General features: G+C 37.1%; 1 protein-coding gene across 1 annotated transcript in view; it reads left to right on the top strand.

Annotated features, from left to right (window-relative positions):
* Nucleotides 1-4,965: 4,965 nt before the first annotated feature.
* Nucleotides 4,966-20,441, top strand: part of IL17REL (interleukin 17 receptor E like) — a 42,635-nt gene continuing 27,159 nt past the window's right edge. Inside the window, exon 1 of the mRNA XM_065741526.1 lies at nucleotides 4,966-5,067. Within this exon, the coding sequence (XP_065597598.1) occupies nucleotides 4,966-5,067 (102 nt within the window). The remainder of the gene's footprint in view (nucleotides 5,068-20,441) is intronic.

Consider the following 20,441-nt stretch of genomic DNA (forward strand, 5'->3'; position numbering starts at 1 on the left):
TTGAATACAGGAGCCCTTAGTCAATTCCTGTGTCACCAAATAGCCTATGGCCCTTCAGTGCCCCTGCTTAGTACCTGTGTGTCCAAATTTATGTCTTTTTGGGGCCAAAATGATTGAAGAGAAATTCTCTTGGGCCACATGTACATAGGTTGATCCAAAAGTAATGCCTTCTATTTATTCTCGTGGAAACTACAACAGATACAAAGGGGACAGTAATGGATGGAATCACTCTCAGCTACAGAAAAACTCTTTCATCATAGTCACCACTATTAGCTGTGCATTTTTGCCAGCAATTAACAAGAGCCTGCATGCTGCACTCGTAAAAATCGATACCAGTGGAAGTGACCCACTGTTGCTGTTGCCACTGTTGAAATGCACTGCTCTCTACCTCACTGCACTCACATCCACTGTTTCATCTCCATAAATGTTCAGCAAGCATTGACAAATGTCAATAGGTGCAATTTTTCTGTATGGAGGAATTCAGTGACACAGTTTTGCTTCATATGTACTTCTGTGTCAGACATTGTTTTGTCAGGCTGCCCCTCTGCTGACATCTGTCACAGAGCAACAAGATGTAATGGAATATTGGTGGGAAGATTCAACCTCTGCTGCCATACCTCCAACATCTGCCTCTGATGTTGTGGGTCAACATTATAAAATAGAAGGCCTTACTTTTGAAAAATATATAATAATGTACACAAGTAACAAAGTTTATTTTATTCTTTATTACAAACATAAAAAAGAGAGAAACAAAATCATAAAACTAGTGGGATATTTGACAATGTTTTTATGAAACTAATGCATCAGGCTAGTTTGATGGCAATGGTTGCAATTTGTGGTGAGTTTGCAAGGTGTTTGGCAGAGATTTTTGTTGAAATTTTACTCTTCCTTTGCTTTATCCTTGAAAACAATTTCTAACAAATGTATGTACTGCAAAAAGTGATTACATGAATAAGGTGCTATTGTTAAGGGAGGGGTAATTTCTTGGTAAGAGATGTCTTATAGAAGTCTGGTAAAGAGGCATAGTCAGATTTTTCTTTGAGTTGAACGTCTGACTGCAGCTTTATACATTCCATTTCAAAATCCACAGGTAATCTATTTATGCTGACAGAAATTGGAGTTTCAGATATAACAAAAATTTGATACTATTGAAACCTCAAATTCCTCTGTCAAAACAGAAACATGGCTGTGTTTTTTTTTTCTGCTGTGTTCACACAGTGTATCAAAATACATACAGTTATTTGCCATCACTTGAGTCAGCACTGCGCTGTGCCCTCCTTGTGCCCTGGTCCCAGCCCAGACAGTACCAATCCCACACTGACATTTGGTTGTGCAGAGTGATGTGTGCTGGGCTGCCTGGTGGAGCACTGCCCTGTCTATGTGGGCTCACTCAGCTGAGGAGATGTAGGCAAACTTCTATAAAACTGCAGCTCCATTGTGGCTCTGAATCATTCTGAACATTTTGTTGTGATTACAGTAGTACCCTGCATGGCTCTACTCCAAAGCTTGCCTAACATGACAAGAAGCTGTTGAGTTATAAAAACTCAGCTGTCTGTTGGTTGATGTGAGTGGCCCTGAGGCAAGATGTCTGCTCCCTGGTGCAGGCAGTGCGACTGCACACTGAGTTCAAAGAGAAGCCTGTGGAACTGTGCTGGCTATGGCCCTTCTTCTCAAGACAGCTGTAATAATAATATGTGTCCCTGTGTTGGTGAGACATGAAAGTATGTAGTGCCATACCACAGGATACTATTGCAAAATGTAGTGTGAATGTGGCTATTGTGGACCAAAGAAGTCTGGGACATGCCTACCATCCCAGACATAGACATGTTCATCTCAACAAAGTCAGTACATGTGAAGCCAAGTAGAAATTTATGTAGATTTCTGCACTTAAACTCCTACAGAAGAAGTCACAGTATCTGACTGTTTGGGTCTATCTACTGATATGCCTATTCTAACTTTTGTTTCCACATAATTCTCCTTGTACATACTTGAGCAATGGTGGTATCTCTTGAGATACCTCGATACAAATTATGTAAGAGTGGGAAAATAAATAGCACTGGTTGAGACATAAATTATAAAAAGTTTACTTTCAAATAAAGTATAAGTGTATTAATAACTAGGTTATTAATGACTTGCTGAACCTAGTTCCTACTATTACAGAAACTTTCAGGACTGAGAAAGTATACTGTTAGTGCAGTGCTGACCAGTGTGTTTATATGGTGAAAGAAATGTCCTATGAAACATCAGAGAGAGTGAGAAAAGAGAAAATGTAATAAAATGAGTGATATCAGTCACTTCTGTGGAAATGGAGGAGTATTACTTCAGGGCTTGATACAGATACTTTATTAGTATGAACACTATAAATGACTTAAACACTATAAATGACTGTTGCTTGGAGCAAGTAATCATAGACACCATAGGAAGAAAAGAACTCTTGGTGCTTTTCCAAGCAGCCACTTAAAATGCTACTCTTCAATAGTGGCATGAGTTCAATATCCAAAAAATGTGCAGTGCTAAAGTATGAGTAAAAAAGTAACTATATTAAATGAACAAGTGTTCAAAAGGAACTTAAAAGGAGCAGCTGAAGGGATGGAACTATATAAAATGAACAAGTGCCAAAAAGGAAATTAAAAGGAGCTGTTTTAGGGGTAGAAGTTTTCCAGGCTCATAGAGCTCACTTTAAAATAATATAGTGAAAGCTCAGAAGAGAATACATATAAGATATTTCCCAAAATGTCATTTAGCAGATCTTAATGAATGAGTAGTTTTAAGAAATGCAAAATACCATCCATTTTTAACCAAAGATGAGAAGGATTACTCATAAGTAGTCTTTGAAGCTGGCTAGAAATAGAGGAGATTTTCATGAAAGGACACCTTATGCTTAAGGCATCTATTGGCACAATAAAACATTAAGTGCTTGCTTGCAGTAGAGTTCATTACAGGGAAACATACTAAAGGGTAAGCTGGAGGAAATGTCTCAGAATCAGTGTTCTACAGGGTCCCATAAAGTTCAATTGAAGTTGCAAAACGGCTAACAGTGGTGTATGCTTAACTGGCTTTTCTGCAGTTTTAAACATAGTGGTAAATGTGATACACCAAGGGAGAGGCACAATGCCTTTTTGTTGAAGGCAAATCATGCCACTGATGATTTGGTCAACATCACTGAGTATAAACGGTTCTTGGGCTGATCACTCCTGAACAGTCCCAAGCAGGACCTCCATCTTACAAAAGGATATAATGAAAATAAAGAGGTATATTCTTAATTTTAAAATTAAAAATAATAATAGTAATAAGAAAATGCTCAATTTTTTAATGCAAGAACAAGAAAAGAATCCTGCTGAACTATTTAGAAGCAGTTTAAACTCAAAATAAAGCAAGTAAACATAGTTAAGTAGTGTAACTCATTGCCACAGGATGTTTTGAAAACTACAAGGAAAAATAGATGCTATTTGTACAAATGTTATTACAGATGTTATTGTACAAATTCATGTAAGAAAGGTCCAGAAGTAGCTATTAAAAATAGTGACATTCACATGATTTTCAGTTCAGGAAATTCATAAGCTGTGGATCACCAGAACTTGGTAGTATTTATGCTAAAATTATTCATAAAATTAGCATATTATATTTGATTAATTTCTTATATTTTGTCCAAGTATGTGCAACAGATCCTATTTGTCATGGGAGAGTAGACTGGGTAGATCTTAGCTCAACTGCATTTATTAGTGATGACATTTACTTGTTATTTTTTAGCCAAAATAACTTAATGACAATTTGTGCAATACTGTGACTGTTACCATTTTTCATCTTAAAATAATTAATTAAATAAATAAAATTAGAAAATTGACAAACTGGATTCATGAGACAGTATCTAAAATACTAAAATATAAATACAGTAGATACATTGGCAGAGTAGACACCAGCTCTAACCAAAAGAAATATTGGTAAGGCTGTATCCTGTCAGATGGAGTTAACTGTGCATACTCTACTGTAATTAATGTGAAAAGTTTATTTAGAGCACTGAAGGTGTGGGTTCTAGCACTGTCCTGGTGGAAGGTATCTCTAAGTTGTGAGCAAACCCTCTGTGGAGTAATACTTCCCTATTCCACCTACAGGCATAACATACCACGTAGCCTCCATATGAACCAGAAACTATGTTTTATGGAATAGTTATTACTTGTGTTTGATACGTTGCAGGATCACACAAAGAAATACATTCCTAAGCTAGGAATTATTGAGGTGTTGTAGCTCTCTCATACACAGATTTCAGTGCTGGTGGTGTTCAGCTTCTTCAACAAAGCCTACTTCCCAAATGTGATGAAAATCCCAAAACTGGAAGCAGGCCATAGGACAAGGGGCTTCTGTCAATACACTTTACCCAAATATAAATTCAAGACATAGATTCCTGGGATAAAAGAAACTGTTTTTCTTCTTGATGAGAAACAAGAAACCTGTCTTCCAAGACTACTTACCCGAACACAATTGTTCTTTTTTTTTTGAAAGACACATTTTTAATTTGATGCATTAGAGAAACTAGAAAAGAAGTAGATGTAATAATGCATTTTGATTTCAGTGAAGCTGCCTGCTAGAAACAAAATTCCAATTAATACATAGAATCACAGATAAGAAATGCACTAAATCTAATTCAAATCTGTCATGGTGAAATCCAGAAGAAAAAGGCTTTTATTGCAATTGTCAGAAATACAAGTTTCTTTTTTCTTTCTTTTTTTTTTTTTTTTTTTTTTCACTAAGGAACATAATAAATGAACTGAGCATGCTTTATGTTTCCCACAACTAGCTATTTTCTGTCTTCAGGAAGTTGCAGTGGGAGGAGTTGAAAGGTGCTGGGGGAGGGGCTAAAATTCATACTAAAGTTTTGGCTTGAGAGAGGGAATTGTCAGAGTACAAGATTTCTTCTGAGGTTTTTCTTTTTTCCTTCTTCTTCTTCTTTTTTTTTTTCAGTTAAGGATGAGAAATATTCATGTTCTGATTCTTCTTATAATTCTGTTTTGGAATTACGATTGTCATATTATTCCCAGGATTGAAGAATGTGGACTTTCATGTTCTCAGGTAACTTCTTACTTAATTTTATTTGCTATCTCTTAAGATAATAACAGTTGTATGTTGATAAAATCATGTAAACAAAGCAATAAAGGAAAAGTGGAAAAAATATTTCAACTGTCCTGACCATTCACTTTATATTCCTGTCATTCTGCATTAAGGATCCGAAGTGGCAGTGATGACTGTTATAATAAGAAAATGCTCTCTTTCCAGCTCCTCTTTTTGTTATTACCTTTAAGAATTTGACTGTTATATATGGAAAACAATAATAAAACTAATTTAATTTATATTAATTACTTTGGAGATTCAATTTTTACAGCAGCACTGGTGTCAAAGAAGTGACAGGAGGAGGAATGGGAGGCTGCAGGAATTACTAATTCTGTTAGGAATACTGATTTTCCTATGAATAAATGGACTAAGCTTGAGAACGAGTAAAACCTGTTTTTCATTTTGTGGAATGAATGTGACTGGACTGTTACATTTAATGATTTATGCATGTGCACAAAATTGGAGTGTAAACTATACCATCACTTCAAAAGCTTTCAATTTTGAATACTTCCAGATATCCCCACAAAGGGGCAGTATAGGGACATTCTGCTTCTGTCGGCTTTCTGGAAGTTCAAGAATACAGCATACTGGAGGACATACCAGAAAATAAAATAATAGCGTATAAATAACAGGTTATCTGATGTTTTCAGTCTGAGTAGGCAAGGATAGCTATGTAGCCGCTATGGAGAAGTGGAATTAACGGCATAAAAGAATCTGGCTGAATGTGAACTTCTGCTTGAAGCTGTACTCTGCAGTCCCTGGGACAGAGAACTGAGACATACTAAACATTGTCTAAATGTGATAGTACTATCTAAATATTGTCAGTATATTGCAGTAATTAACTCTGTATTTTATATGTGTATTCTAGGATGCATCTGGAGTGAAGATGCTTATAAAACACTGGAGTTGAGGGGAAATAAACCCTCTACTTCAAATACTGCTTTATACTTCCAAACTCAAATTCTGTGCAGTCTCACCACATTTAGATGCTGTTTTTAAAATAACAAAATGTAGTCATCAGAGATCCATTTCTGGATGTACCTGAGCACTTTCCAACAAATTATGTACCTATGAATGTAAAAGTGTGTGCATTTAAATTAATTTATTCTCCTTGACATGCAACAATGAGTATTTAAAAAAGATCTGCTTTAACTTTCTAATTCCTTTCTTCAGAGAGTAGTTTGCTCTCAGACTCAGAATGTGAAAAATAACAGCTTTTATTCTAGGGCCCTTAAAAGACATCCTTCTCTGTTGTATCTTAGGTATCTATTTTAGGAAGGCTGATTCACTAGCTGCATAAGATGTTGACATAAAGAAAGGATTCCTTTCTTTGCCTTGCACATGTTGTCTTGCAACTTATCCTGGTTGGATAAATGAGAAAGCTCTATTTATTTATTTCTTTATTCGATTTACAAGGAAAACAGATTCTTTCCAGTGTAACAGAATCAAGTATGAAGTCCATTTGTGATGTTAAAAGACAGAATTCAGTTCATGTTCTGTATGTTATGTTTCTGCTAGTTGTATTCAGTAGAATCTTGAATGCATTAATGACTTTTCAAGACAAAAATGTTTTCTTACTGGAAACAATAATGATCTCAACAGGACAAATTACTGCCAACTTTGCATTTGCAATCCAGTGCAAAGCATTTTGAGCATTTTGAACTCTAGACTAGTCTCGTGACTGGGTTGTTAGAGAAAACTCCCTCTTTCTTTTCCACTGGAAGTAACATCAGTTTTTCTGCATAATCCATTACAGTTCCATGGCTTCAATCTCATTCCTACCTGAGTTACTTTAAAAAGGTGCAGTTTATCTTTTCTGTAATTCACAATTCAGTGGTTTTCATAGGAGCACTGGCCAGGGGTTACAATTAATCTTTCAATGAATGATTAGTACATACCTGTTGCCTTCTGCTATAGCACATCAGGTCTTAAGGTAGAGAATATTGAAAAATTGAATTAACTTTACTAGCAATTTACTTAATGAGATAATGAGAAATTGTAATTATATAGCTATAGGAAGCTTTCTTTAGCTGTTATGAAGTGCATATTACTGATTTTTTTGTCCTTTATGAAATCTTCCCATAAGTCTGTTTAGTGATTTTTTCTTCCAGAGTCAGCCTTGGGGGTTGTACATTTCCTCATAAAGCAATAGAGAAATGAAAAGCTTTTTTCATTTTTTTCTGCATTTTTCAAGCTGTGGGCATTGTCAGAGGGATATTGTGCAGAGTTGGTAGCACAAAACGTTGAGATTGACCATCAGACTAGACTCTAGAGTCTAGTGTCTCCTAACTATTTGCAAGCAGCTTTGAACTCCTTGTGTACTCCTTAGCAGAGAAAGGCATTGGTTACACTTTGGGGGAAATAGAAACTTAACTGTTTAGATTTTGGATCCTGTTGCAGTGTAAGGAATCTTTTTTAGCTTACCAGGAGTATTCAGCAGGGCATCTCTGCACTGCCTTTTGCAATATCCACATACCATTACTATAGCACAAATTACTTTATTCAGTACAGGAAAACAAAAGATCACATTTTTGCGAGTGTTATGCAAACATTTAAACATCATGAAAATATACAGTTGTGGTTGAATGATGGCAAAGGAACATACAAATTTTTATTATGTATTGTGATTTTGTTTTCTTCTTCCTTATTTTAATGGCTTCTCTTTAAAACTTGCATTATATTCTGCTATTCAAGGGTTAACTGCCATAGGCTTGGTCTTCAGACCTCACCCAAAAGCAAATACAACTATCAACCAAGATTCCCTGTAAAAGCACAGGGGAATCCCAGCCTGCAATTGATACTGAGTTTGTGCTCTACTTGCTTTACAATCCACATTGTTCGCAGGCTGTACACAAAGGAACAAGCTAACGCCAAATTTGACTCAACAGCTGGTAAAGATCATGAGCACTGCATTTAAAAAAAGTTTCCAGAAAACTATGAAATAGTATTTGTATTGTCTGCCTTTAAATGTAGCAACATTTCCAAAGTTCACAAATAAAGAAGAAATGAATGAAGAAAAGAAACCGAATGTGGGATTTTCCTGCAACTATAAAGGTTATTGGCAATAAATTTTTGATATAGCTGTTGCCTGTTCATGCTATTCATTGTGAAAATATGTAGTGTTTCTTGTCTGGATATTTGTGCCATGGATCAGACTGTTCTGACTGAATACTATATACTACAAAACCAGTGATATAACTCTCAGGCTACCAACTCAGCTGACATAAGTTGGAATTCATTGTTCTTTACTGAGGTAAGAAATTTGCATTTTAAAAGTAATCCTATGACTCTCAGAAATGTAATACCTAGTATCTAGTTCATGAGCTGCTAATTCAGTTTTTCTCTAAAATTTGTTTGTAAAACTAGTTTAAGATGTGGAAAACGTAGGTCGAGATCAGTGGCCTCTTTTACTCAGAGTAAGATATATTGGCATGAAGGCACAAGAATGGAAGAATCACCACAGGTGTTTTTATGTGCAAAAATATACCCAGTGACTGGAGGAGACATGCAAAAATATGAAACATATCCTCTGTTAAAATCTGCTGTTGTGCAGTGCAATCCGTGAGAACATGCTGTTAATGGAAAGCCTGGGTTTTACATCCCTGTCTGTCACTGACTTGTTTGAGTGGGCCTAGTCAAGTAATTTTACCTCAAGAGTTTTCACAAGTACAAAATAGTGCTGACCTTCCTGGTGATATGTCTTAATTACATTTTTTAATTTTTTGTCTTGAATGCTATAATTAAATATTAAGTTTTCATTAGTCAAATTATTCATACTTAAGCTGCTCTTGAATCATTGTATTAGTGATATTAACCCATTTTCTTGCCTGCTCTGCTTGTAGTCAGGAGAGCTGCTGTTCAGGAAAATTATATGACGTATGGTCTGTGTATTACAGGATCAAAAATAGCTTGGTAATAACAGGGGACTGTCAGCTTTCGTGTTTCCTGCTGTTTCCTGTGCCACTGATTGGTTATCATTCTGTTTCCACACTCCTAGAAAACAGTCAGATACACTTACAAGCAGGGACTTAAACTCTCCAATGTTCCTCATAATTAAGAGGATCTATTATCACTTCTTTCAGGAGAGGTGAGGCTGGAGAAAGCTCTGCAGTTCAAAACTTGCCAAAAATGCAGCAGTAGCTCTTATTTTTTTTTCTCACTCCTCCTTCCTCATGAACTCTGGAAAATGGTTCCAAGGCCTGGAAAGAGATGAGCTGCTGGAGTAGTGAAAGCAAAGGCACTACAGACAGCCATGAAAGTTTGGGGCATAAAATAAGCTGATTTTGAAGCTGGAACTGACAGGGTGTCCTGAACTTCAAATACAAAGCAATGTTATGTGTAAGTTGGTCTAAATTGCGACTACTAATCATAAAATCATGGAATGGTTGACGTTGGAAGGGGCTTCTAGAGGTCATCTTATCCAACCCCACTGCTCAGGAAAAGACTCCTAAAGGAGGTTGTGTCTGTATAACTTTTAAGTATCTCCAAGGAAGGAGATAATTTAGGAAGGACAAATTTTGCAGAGAGTTGTAGTAACTTGTTCTAGACAAGGTGGTGTGACCTAGCTGGAATTCTTGCAGTGAAGTCAAGAACTGGCCTAATTTGTAAACTTACTGGAGATGGTAGTGCTTTACCTATTACTTTGTCATTTTGATTTATATGGTTTCATTCTCCTACTCTTGACAGAATGCCTGTGCTGGTGAGAGAATCTGGATGATCCAAAATGTGAAGTAAGAATAGATTTTAAATAATTCCTTTCTAAAGATAGTTTTGGATAGTCTCCTGTCTTTTTAGCATTTGCTTCAGAAGTGAGAAGCTCCCAGATAGGTAGGTTACTTGGACCTATGGAAAGTTGTCAAAGGTTTCTGTCACTCACTGAAAATCATTAGATATTTGGGATGCATGAATTCCCAGGTGCAATGCTATGGGTACCAAACTGTAGCATCTAGAAACCCACATTTAAAGTTACACACATTGTGTTACCATTATTCCCAGAAGAGATGTCTTAGATCAGTTTTGGCACAGATCATTTAAAAAGTTATAGAACAGCCCAGCCCACATCCAACTTTTTTGAGAAAGGGAGCCTAAGTGAGGTTCTAGTACCTAACAATTGTATTTTGAAAACCTCCAGTGATGAGGATTCCATCCTGTTCCTGTGTAGTTTGTTGTGGTGATTCATCCTCTCTGTAAAAAATTTCTTTTTTATATAAAGAATAAAGCTTTCCTGGTAAAACTTATACCTGTTGTCCTTTGGCTTCTCTTTGTGGCTTCTTGTGAAGAAAGACCCTCTGTCCTCTTTATAGCTATCCTTTAAGTACTGGGAGACTGGAAATATCACTCCTAAGACTTCCTCCATTTTTGTTAACGTTTATTGGATGGTTTCTGAAGACCAGTACATTATTGATCTTCTTAAAAGTTTAGATGAAACACAAACTAGAAAATGTTCCTAAATAGTAACATGTGGCAGAGGAAGTTCCAGAGTAGCTCTGAGCTACTTGGCTAGGGAAGTTCACAGAACCAGTAAATTCATGTATACTCAGGTGGGTTGTAGACTCATCATATCCCTGACTCTGCCTTCACAGCCATCTGAATTCACTGGGCCTGAATTTTGTGAAGTTGTGAATGATTTGGATTGACATAATGACTAATGATGCTGACCACTGTAATGGATTGCCTGTGGAGCTTGCAGAGATCTCACATGCTAGGCAAATATCTCACATATATGTCTTAGATAAAGGACATTCTTCCTAAGGCAGAAGTGCTGAGTAGATGGCATCTTGAGTTCTTTATAACCATAATATCTCTACCTTTATGTGCAGTTTTATCTTTTTGCGGGATCTAAAGATGGTCATATTTGAGTTGTAATTAACTTACTGCTTTGAAACAGACAATAGAGCCAAAGACCTGTTTTGTTGTATTGTACGTGCTGTCCTTTCAGCATGCAAAATCTGGGAATTGCAATTTCATTCTGGAAGTGTCTGTGCAAAAATAACTTAGCAAATGATCAGTGCCTCTTTCTTCTGCAGGAAAGTGTTTCTGATTAGTTACTTCGAATATGTGTGGTAAGTTTCAATAGCTTTTGGAAAACTGATTGTCTTGGAGTTGCCTCTACTTGCCTACATATTTTCAGAAAGTATGAATCATAAACACCATTGTACAATATTAGATCTACATTCATTGTCTTTTCTTGAAAAAACAGTGAGGAAATATAATTTATTAAAACTGTCTCCAATTTTGTTTTTCCCTTTCATTCCTATATATGAAAACTTCCTTGATCTTTTTCCCACTTCCTCATCTCTCTGACTTGCTATTCTTCCTTCTGTGACAGTAAAGTCAGATTTCTCCATTGCTTTTAAAATATTAATATCTTTGTATTATGGTCTTCTTTCTTATTTTTTTCTACTTTTATTTTACCGATTCTCATTAGAATATCAAGCTTAATGCTGAACTTTGATCAGTAGCATATATTCTTTAAATTTTGTCCCCTTGATGTTCATATATTATTTTTCTGTAGGATATAGAAAATAGTTTTAGATCTTGATTGCATCTCTGTTAGCATCTAGTCTGTTTTTGTAGCTTATTTTCTCATCCACCTTGGAGAAAAAGTAACACATACACTTTTTAGAAAAATATGTGGCATAGGTAGTTTTTAGTGAGTTAAGGCTATCGCTAAAAATGAGATGTAGGGTGAAGAAGCATAGGATGGTACTGAACTCTGTGGATTCATTAAGCTGTTGCCATGCCCAGGAATCATTGCTGCCTCTAGGGACAACTGCACGATCAGGAGAGTCAAGTGAAACAATGGTGCTGTTGTAAAACTGGTGGAATCCTTCCTCTTTGGAAGCACTTCTTTTGGACCTCTGCCACCTTTAATTGGACCTGTGCTAACTTTAGCAACTACAGATTCACAAGATAAAGTTGAACTAGATTAGTCCTTAGTTTTTTTGGTTTTTTTTTCAAAACCTCTTCCCTCCAATTTGAGTTAACTGTAAGAAAGTGAAATAGACTAGGTAATGACTGTTTAAGTAATTATTATTTAAAAAAATATTTCATATGATTTATTCTTCCTTAGAAATTCTATTTTCATTCCTCTGTCAATTATTTCAAATTGCCTATCTTTTAACTGAAATGCCCATTATATATATTTTCTTTAGGGCTTTTCAACACAGCTGACTCTTTCAGGGGAATATTACTTTGGCTTTTGTTACTTCTGGCAATACACATAGGGAATCTGGTATGAATTTTTTAATGTGGACTGAGAGTTTCAGATGTCATAAAAACACAAAAAACTTCAGGGAATAACTCATCTCACACCAAAATCTTCAAGCATGCAACAGCAAAAAGGTTTTCATCTACATCTGCTAAGACAACTTTCTCTGCTATGGTGAGAGTGTTTCTGTAACTCAAGCAAGCACAATTAGAGATAGTCAGATATCTTTGTCATTAACTCTATAATGGAGGCAATTCCTTAACTGATGATATGGCACCAAGGAGGAATGCAAACCTCTCAGGATTGCCATCTGAGACTACTGTACTGCTGCTTCTAGCATGGCCTGAGGGATCATCTGTGTGACTTTATATCCTTACACAGCAACACAACAAGCTAAGGCTAGAATAAAAACAAAGTCAACATTAAAAATTTTTCCTTACCAGGATGAACGGTAATTAGAGGTACTTATAAATTTATTTCAGTTTCAAATTTTTTGTGTCTGAGGACAAGAGGGAAAAACACTTTTATGGGAGCTGCAACCAACAGAAGCATGTTCCTGTATTTATCTCCATGGCTTTAATATGTGTCTCAGATCTGATATGTGACTTCCAAAATCTTGAAACTTTTATAGAAAATTATTGCCGAGTTTTCTAAGTTCTAAATTTTGCTATGACTTTGTGATCCACACTGGCTGGGATGGGAAGAGATTAGCAAACTCATTTTTAAGAACTCCTCTTCTACACCAAACATTTAAGATAGCATCTGTAGAACTTTCATGCATTCTATAATCCAGCTCCTTTTCTGTAGTTCTGGGTTATTAATTGCAGTCTAAATGGTGACTGTGAAACAGCACTGAACATCTGCTAGGACAGTATAAGAAACCTGAATGTTCAGCATGATGATTCCCTATGTAAGCCAAAGTAATAAGTTAAGTGCAAGTTTAATCTGAACTTCACTCTCTGCAGCCCAGACTTGAGTTAGGACCCTCAGGTTATGAGCCTCCTCACCTTAGTTAGGAGACAGAGTTTAATGTTTTCTCTTCAGGGTAACTTTTGAGAGCCAGTCTTCAAAAGTGTCAGGTTTTCTTTCTGTTTTGTTTTGTTTTCCTGGTGAAAATGGAAATAGCCTTTGAAGTGAGAAATAGATCTTGCAATTGAATGTTGAAAGCACTCAACTTTGAAAATCACCCTCTCTCTTCCCTGTCCTTCTCTCAAACCATCAATTTTCCATTTCATACAGTGTCATTGCTTTGATAGGAAGCCTCAGAAATTCTCATTTTCTGGGGAAGCATTGCAAAAAGATAACTTGTGTAAGGTTGGGGCTATGGAACATGATGAACTTGGCTGCCTCTTGAGGTTAGGATTTGAGCAGCCAGAGTGTAACAACTGGAACATGCCCTTGTTCTGCTTATCTTCTCTGGTACTTCCATTTTGTAACAGAAGCTACACTTGATCTTTGTTAAATCTTTTCCAGTCACCTGCTGCACTGGAGACATGGGTGTCTCACAAGTGAGTGTTTGCTATCCCAAAGAGCTTTGGTGTGAAGTAGTTGCCATTCCAGCTCAGTTCTGATCATGAACTACATGCCAAGTCTCAAGCATACAGGGAGCTTTTAGATCAGAGGCTTGTAAGATTCGGTAGCAATTAATAGGGTATTACAGATCATGGTGTTTGGTTGTGATTACTACAGCTTTCTTAAGTAATGTTTCAGGTACCTGAATCCTATTTTAGATTTGGGCCTCAAAATTGACCTCATCTCATTTTGGAAATGACTTCATTTTCCTACTAGTAATAATGCAAAATCCACAAAGAGAAGTTACTTACTTGGAAATAGTGTTAGTGGCACTTTTCTTGTGGGTAGAGCTAGAATTTGTATACACAAAGAGTTTCTACCACATTTAAATCTGAATCAAAGTTCATTAAAATATGTGGAAAGAGTTTCAGTCACTTTCAAAGGTTTGCAGTTAAAACCATAGTGTTCTGCAGTTTGTGAATGTGAGCAGGGTGACATATATCATTTATAAAGGCTACAATGCACTGCAGGACAATGTTCCACATGAGAAGATGGTGACTGGAATAGGAGAAATCTTTAGGCCTTCCAAAAGAATACGCACTGCCTTTAGCAGCAGCAGGAGGAGAAAATCCAGACCAGAGGGTCTCTTTTCGTAATCTTCAGTTCTTGCTTTCTTGCTTGATTTTTTTTTTTCCATTCCTGTGGAAACCTTACTGCCCTCTTGTTTCAGTCACCTCTCAGTTCTGTCTGTGCTGCTGACGGATCTGTTCTAAACTTCTCTCGTAGCCACTTCTGGGCTACAGAGATCATTCCACCATACTGATCTTGAAGTACTGGACACCAGTGGATGTCTAGGGAGGTTGTAGAACTTAAAACCTTGACTTTTTCAAATTGGCAAATTCATGTCTAAATTGGTCTGGTTTTAGTCATAGTACAACTCCTAGGGGGAGGCTGGACTTGGTGACCTTCAGAGACTCCTTCTACTCCAAATTTCCTTGATTCCATTTTATCATTCTCTGTATAGGAAATCCAGTCATTCACTGAAATAACCATTAATGCTGTGTCAGAATGTCCCAGTCTCATTGTTAGAATAGAAGTGCTGATTTGGTAGATTAGTTGTCCTTTCAAGTAGCTGAGTGGTCTGAAATTTTTGACACTCTGTGTATGGGATGGTGCTGATTTATACCAGCTGAGAGTATGGCATTCAAAGTGCATTGTAATTTTATTTTGTCTATTGTATGCAATTCTGTTTTGTTAACAACTTGTTTTCATATTTTAGGAAACATGACATCAAAATGATTCAAAACGATTCGTTTTATTCATTTTTTTTCTAAATTTTTATTATTATTTTTTAATTTCTAAAAAAAATAAGAAGTTAGAGTATGCTTTTGCTTGAAGCAAATTCTGTTTCCAGTCCTGGAGCTGAAGCACACAATAGATCAGGCAGCTTTTATTTCAGACTGTCATAGCTCCCTTTGGTCCAATAATTTTGAAAGCAAGTGCGTTCTGTGTAAGTCCTTTTTGTATCACAGGATTATTTTTATGTACAATTCACTTGAGGTACAAGGGGGGAATATTCTTCGCAATTGTGAAGTAAGGATGTTTTGACTGGACATTCAGTTATAGGATGAATAATCTAGCCTCTCTGAAGAGTTCCAGGAGAAACAATTACTCTGCTGTTAATTCTCACTTGTTCTGTCCTGCAAAAGGGAGACAGCTAAACGTCAGTGGAAGTTATATGCCACATGCAGTCCATGTGGTGTATATTGTGAGATTCTTCTGCATCAGTACAATGCTTGAGGAAACAAATACTGTCTTGAAGATATGAATTTCTGTTGTACTTGAATAGTAGCAAGTAAACAAAAATCTAGGAGTCCTGAAAAACTTGTGTTAGTCATATACATTACCAAAATACTCCTAGACTGCAAGGGAAATGTTGGCTTTCAGTTTTGACAAACACCAGGTTGTGGAGGACAGGGTCCATACATTTGCATCATAGTACCATAGAATCACCAAGGTTGGAGAAGACATACTATATCATCTGGTCCAACCATCAACCTATCACCAGTAGTTCTCTATAAACCATGTCCCTCAACACAACGTCTAAACGTTCCTTGAACACCTCCAGTGTTGGTGACTACACCACTTCCCTGGGCAGTCTATTCCAGTGCCTGACCACTCTTTAAAAAAAGTAGTATTTTCTGACATTTAGTCTGAATCTCCCCTGCTGCAACATGAAGCCATTCCCTGTAGTCCTATCACTAGTTACACAAGAGAAGAGGCTGACTGCCAGCTCACTTCAACTCCCCTTCAGGTAGTTATAGATAGCAATCAAGTCTCCCCCGAACCTCCTCTTTTCCAGACTGAATAATCTCAGCTCCCTCAGCCACTCCTCATTGGACCTGTGCTCCAGACACCTCACCAGCTTAGTTACCCTTCTCTGGATGTCTCCAGGGCTTCTATGTATTTATTGCAGTGAGGGGCCCAAAACTGAACGCAGTACTCAAGGTGTGGCCTCACCAGTGCTGAGTACAGAGAGATAATTACTTCCCTGCTCCTACTAGCAAAACAATTTCTGATACAGGCCAGGAGTCCATCGACCTTCTTGGCTACCTGGGCACACTGCTGGCTCATGTTCAGCCGAGCATCAACCAGTGCCCCCAGGTCCATTTCCTCTACACAGTCCTCCAGCCACTCTGCCCCAGACCTGGGGTTGCTGTGAACTAAGTGCAGGACTCACCACTTGGTCTTGTTGAACCTCATTGGCTTCAGCCCCGCTATCCAGCCTGTCTAGATCCCTCTGTAGGGCCTTGCTACCCCCAGGCAGATCAACACTTCCAGCCAAATTGGTGTCATCTGCAAACTTACTAGGTGCACTCAATGACCTCATCCAGGTCATCAGTACAGATACTGAAGAGGACAGGCACCAGTACCAACCCCTGGGGACTGCCACTTGTGACTGGTTGCCATCTGGATTAACCTCCATTAAATCCTTCTGGATATAACTTCCATCAGTGAAGCCTTACTGAGAGCTGTTCAGTGATTTTCAGTAAAGCCAGTATTATTTTCCCTGTTTGTTCATTGGCAGCTGAATGGACAGGGAAACAAGTCAACGTATTTTTAATACAGTCAAGAAATTGTGCTGTTGGATATGGGACAACTCTTACCCTAGAGGTGTGTGGCCTCATTAGCCCTGGTCCTGAGCCTAATGTCCTACTTCTCAGCTGCTCTTATCCTCTCAGTTTCAGCACTACACTAATGTGATGGGTTTGTTCATTGTGGAATACATGTAGAGACAGTAATTTCTGCTCAGAGCTGGATGATACATACTCATGACTCAGAAATGCTTTGTTTTTATCATTCTATAATAAAATCCATCAACATTCATATGCTTTTGTAGAAATAGCAGTGCAAAGTAGTCCAAAACAATGCTTTGCTGTAAGTTATAATGCCTATTTCTTTTTTTGCTTGGACATCAGTCCAGTTGTTTTCTTCTATGATTGCATAGCTGCTCCCATTATATTCTGTTTATGTGTATCTGATTACCACACTGTCAGTAGAAGTTGAAGAACAACCTTGTGGTTTGCCAGAAAGATAGTTTTACCTTGGCAGTGAAAGTAATTACAGATGACATCAAAACAAACACAAATGCTCCTTTTGAGAAAAGGTCTTTTGGGGACAATGTATGAGTAGAACTATCTTAGCAGTTAGTTCTACTTATTAGAACTTCCTTAGCAGTTCTAAATGCTCATATTACGTGTATTGTTATTATTCCTCTTAGTTCTTAGTAAATATTATAATTTATTCAATTCCCAAATGTCTTCTGTAAGTATAATATTTTTCATTTTCACTCGTGTCCAGTAATATACTCTTTTGCATAAGTACTTGGCCTTGATGTAATTATGATTTTATTTTAGTGGGACAGGAATCATTATATTATGCTTTTTCTTACTGTAAAGGATTCTGTTTCCTACATTTTGTAAGATAAATACAGGGGTGATCTTTTTACCTGTCTTAAAATGAAATAAAATAATGTGAGAAAAATTCCTTGAGGTTTCAGTTCTCACCATCATCAAGGATATGTAAAACAAAAAGTTATTATCTCCTTCATGTATGAACACAGCTCTGGGAAAAGCTACAGTATACTCACTTGTTTCTATCTGTGAAGTTTTCCCTAGATGATTTCTGGTTATGAAGATTTTTGTAAGAAATCATTGTAATGTGTTGAAAGTTGAAGAACATGATGCAGCTCTTAAATTTCTCTTTTTCCATCCAGGGGCTGTCCACCCCTCAAAGACCTTTTTCCTTATGAAAGTCACTGAAACCTCATTAGAATTTTCATGTTTTTCATTAGAGATCTTAACAAATCATTTTGGACTCTTATAGTCCAGCAACTGTATACTCTGTCCTCCACAAACTGAATGGGATAAGCAGATGGAGAAAAGAAAGGCTGACTGTGAATTGCTTACATGGGAAAGGGTAAATAGATCCTTCTCTGTATTGCAGGGTAGCCACCAATATGACCATCTCAGCCATGCTGAGACAAAGAATATTATCACTTTACAAAGCATCAGATAAACCCTGTGGAAAATTCTTTTCAGAGTGTTACATGGCTCTGCTCACCCCATTAGGAATAGAGTAGAGTAGAGTAGAATAGAGTAGAGTAGAGTAGAGTAGAGTAGAGTGGAGCAGAACAGAACAGAACAGAATGGAACGGAACGGAACGGAATGGAATAGAATAATTCTTCTTCAGAGGTCACCTAGTCCAACTGTCTGGTCTCAGGAAAGATACATTAACATAGACATAAAAAGAGGGAAAAGGAGAATAAAAGAGCTTGGCTTTCATAGCCTTGCAAAACAAAATCTGAGAAAAGTTGAATTACTGTCTGCAGATAAATGGAAAGTAAATTCCAGGGTAGAAAGTATCTATTTAAGTGAAAAGCCAATAGACACAATCAGAAGTCAGTGCAAACTAACCTAATACTAACCTAATACCTAACTAATACTGTTGTATTTACATTAAAAAATAAAACATTTGTTACTGTCAGAGAATAGGGCTTCTGAAGAAGCCTTAGCATTGGAGCAGTACAGACCTGATTTTATCTGATTTTAAATGTTTTTGAAAGAGATGAGTGGCACTTGTAGGTATCAAGGGACTAGACCCAGTGGTATGTAATACCCCTTCTAATTCTGCATGAAATAAGATGAATTTGTGCAGAGCAACCTCTCTTGACTGGAAACCAAAAAGGACTTATCTGGATTCACCAACCTTATGAGCTTTTTGGTTACAATTTGAGCACCAGCTCTTGCAAGACCTTGTGCTGTTAGACTACGTACAGCCTCATGATTGCTTTTTGTGGTAATTAAAGAATAGAAATTGCTGGACTAGAGGCAAGCTAAAATGATCATGTTCCTTTTTCTCTTCTCTCTGATAATGTGGCTTCAGGTAGGAGTGCAGGTAGTAGCTTTGCCACTGCAAATCTCAAAAGATTCACTTCGCATTCACTGACATTAATGCAGGCATTTTGGAAGAGTGTATGTTGAATGTCTGACAGTCTGTCCCAAATTATGATCACATACATTTTAAAGCATTTTCAGGCATATTACTACTCTTTTTGGAATTGTGGAAGAGCTGCCATAAGCACTTCTATGAACCAGGTATAACAGAGCAAGTGAACCGACTAGGAAACAGAATTTGCCTTGGACTCTTTCCTGTGTTGACAGAACATTCACGGAATAATTTCTACAGTTCTGCTTTTGCTTCAGTGCCTGGAGTTATAAAAGGAAGAGGGAAATAGGTCTAATCTTTGTTTCTTTTCCTCAGCAGTTTTATTTCACGAAAGTACTCCTTGAGTCCTCAAGTCCAAATCTTCCTCTGTCAATCTTACTTTCTGCTCTACAGTCTTTAAAAGCACAATGTGCTATTATGGTTGAATTAGAGTGAGAAGTTGCTGTGCTAGCTAAAAAGTTGGCACCACACCTCCTATTCAGAGCGATGCATATTGGTGGTGTCTGTTCAGATAACCTCTAGCTACAGTTGAGTAATAACACAAGTGGGGAAAACCCTAGAGAAATAGGAAAATCCCTAACTGTGCATTGTGTAAGTGTATTTCATTCAGGCTCATTGCCAAAGCAAATATGAATCAGAGATGCTCTCTGTGTTGCACTGAATTGTACCATCATGTTCAAGATTTCATTTTTACATAGAAGACACCCACAGCATTTGTGAAAGAAGAAAATTTCCATTCTGGTTTTACTGTGTTATGTTTTTTTATTGCATTCAACACTGAAAATTCCTGAAAACAAAAGATACAGAAAGTGGGAAAGGAACTTGGTTCATTTATTTGAGTTCTCCTTTGAGACAAATGGTCTCTTTTAGACTGTTTTGTAAAATGATTATAAAAGAGGAAAAAAAGCAAAAACCCTTTGGGATTGTGCAGTAAAAATAATCACATATTTAAAAAAAGAATTGAATTGTGACTGAATGCTTGCTTTGACTGGCAAGTGTTTGAGCAAATGCTTGATTATTTATGTAAACCTTCCCAACACCTCCTCATCCAGAACAAATCTAATCACCCAAGAACCACAAAATGTCTCCTTACCAGAACAAAAA

The sequence above is a fragment of the Cyrtonyx montezumae genome, unplaced genomic scaffold (assembly GCF_038088225.1).
Source record: "Cyrtonyx montezumae isolate F1298 unplaced genomic scaffold, pur_monq_1.0 scaffold_3, whole genome shotgun sequence".
NCBI lineage: Eukaryota > Metazoa > Chordata > Aves > Galliformes > Odontophoridae > Cyrtonyx > Cyrtonyx montezumae.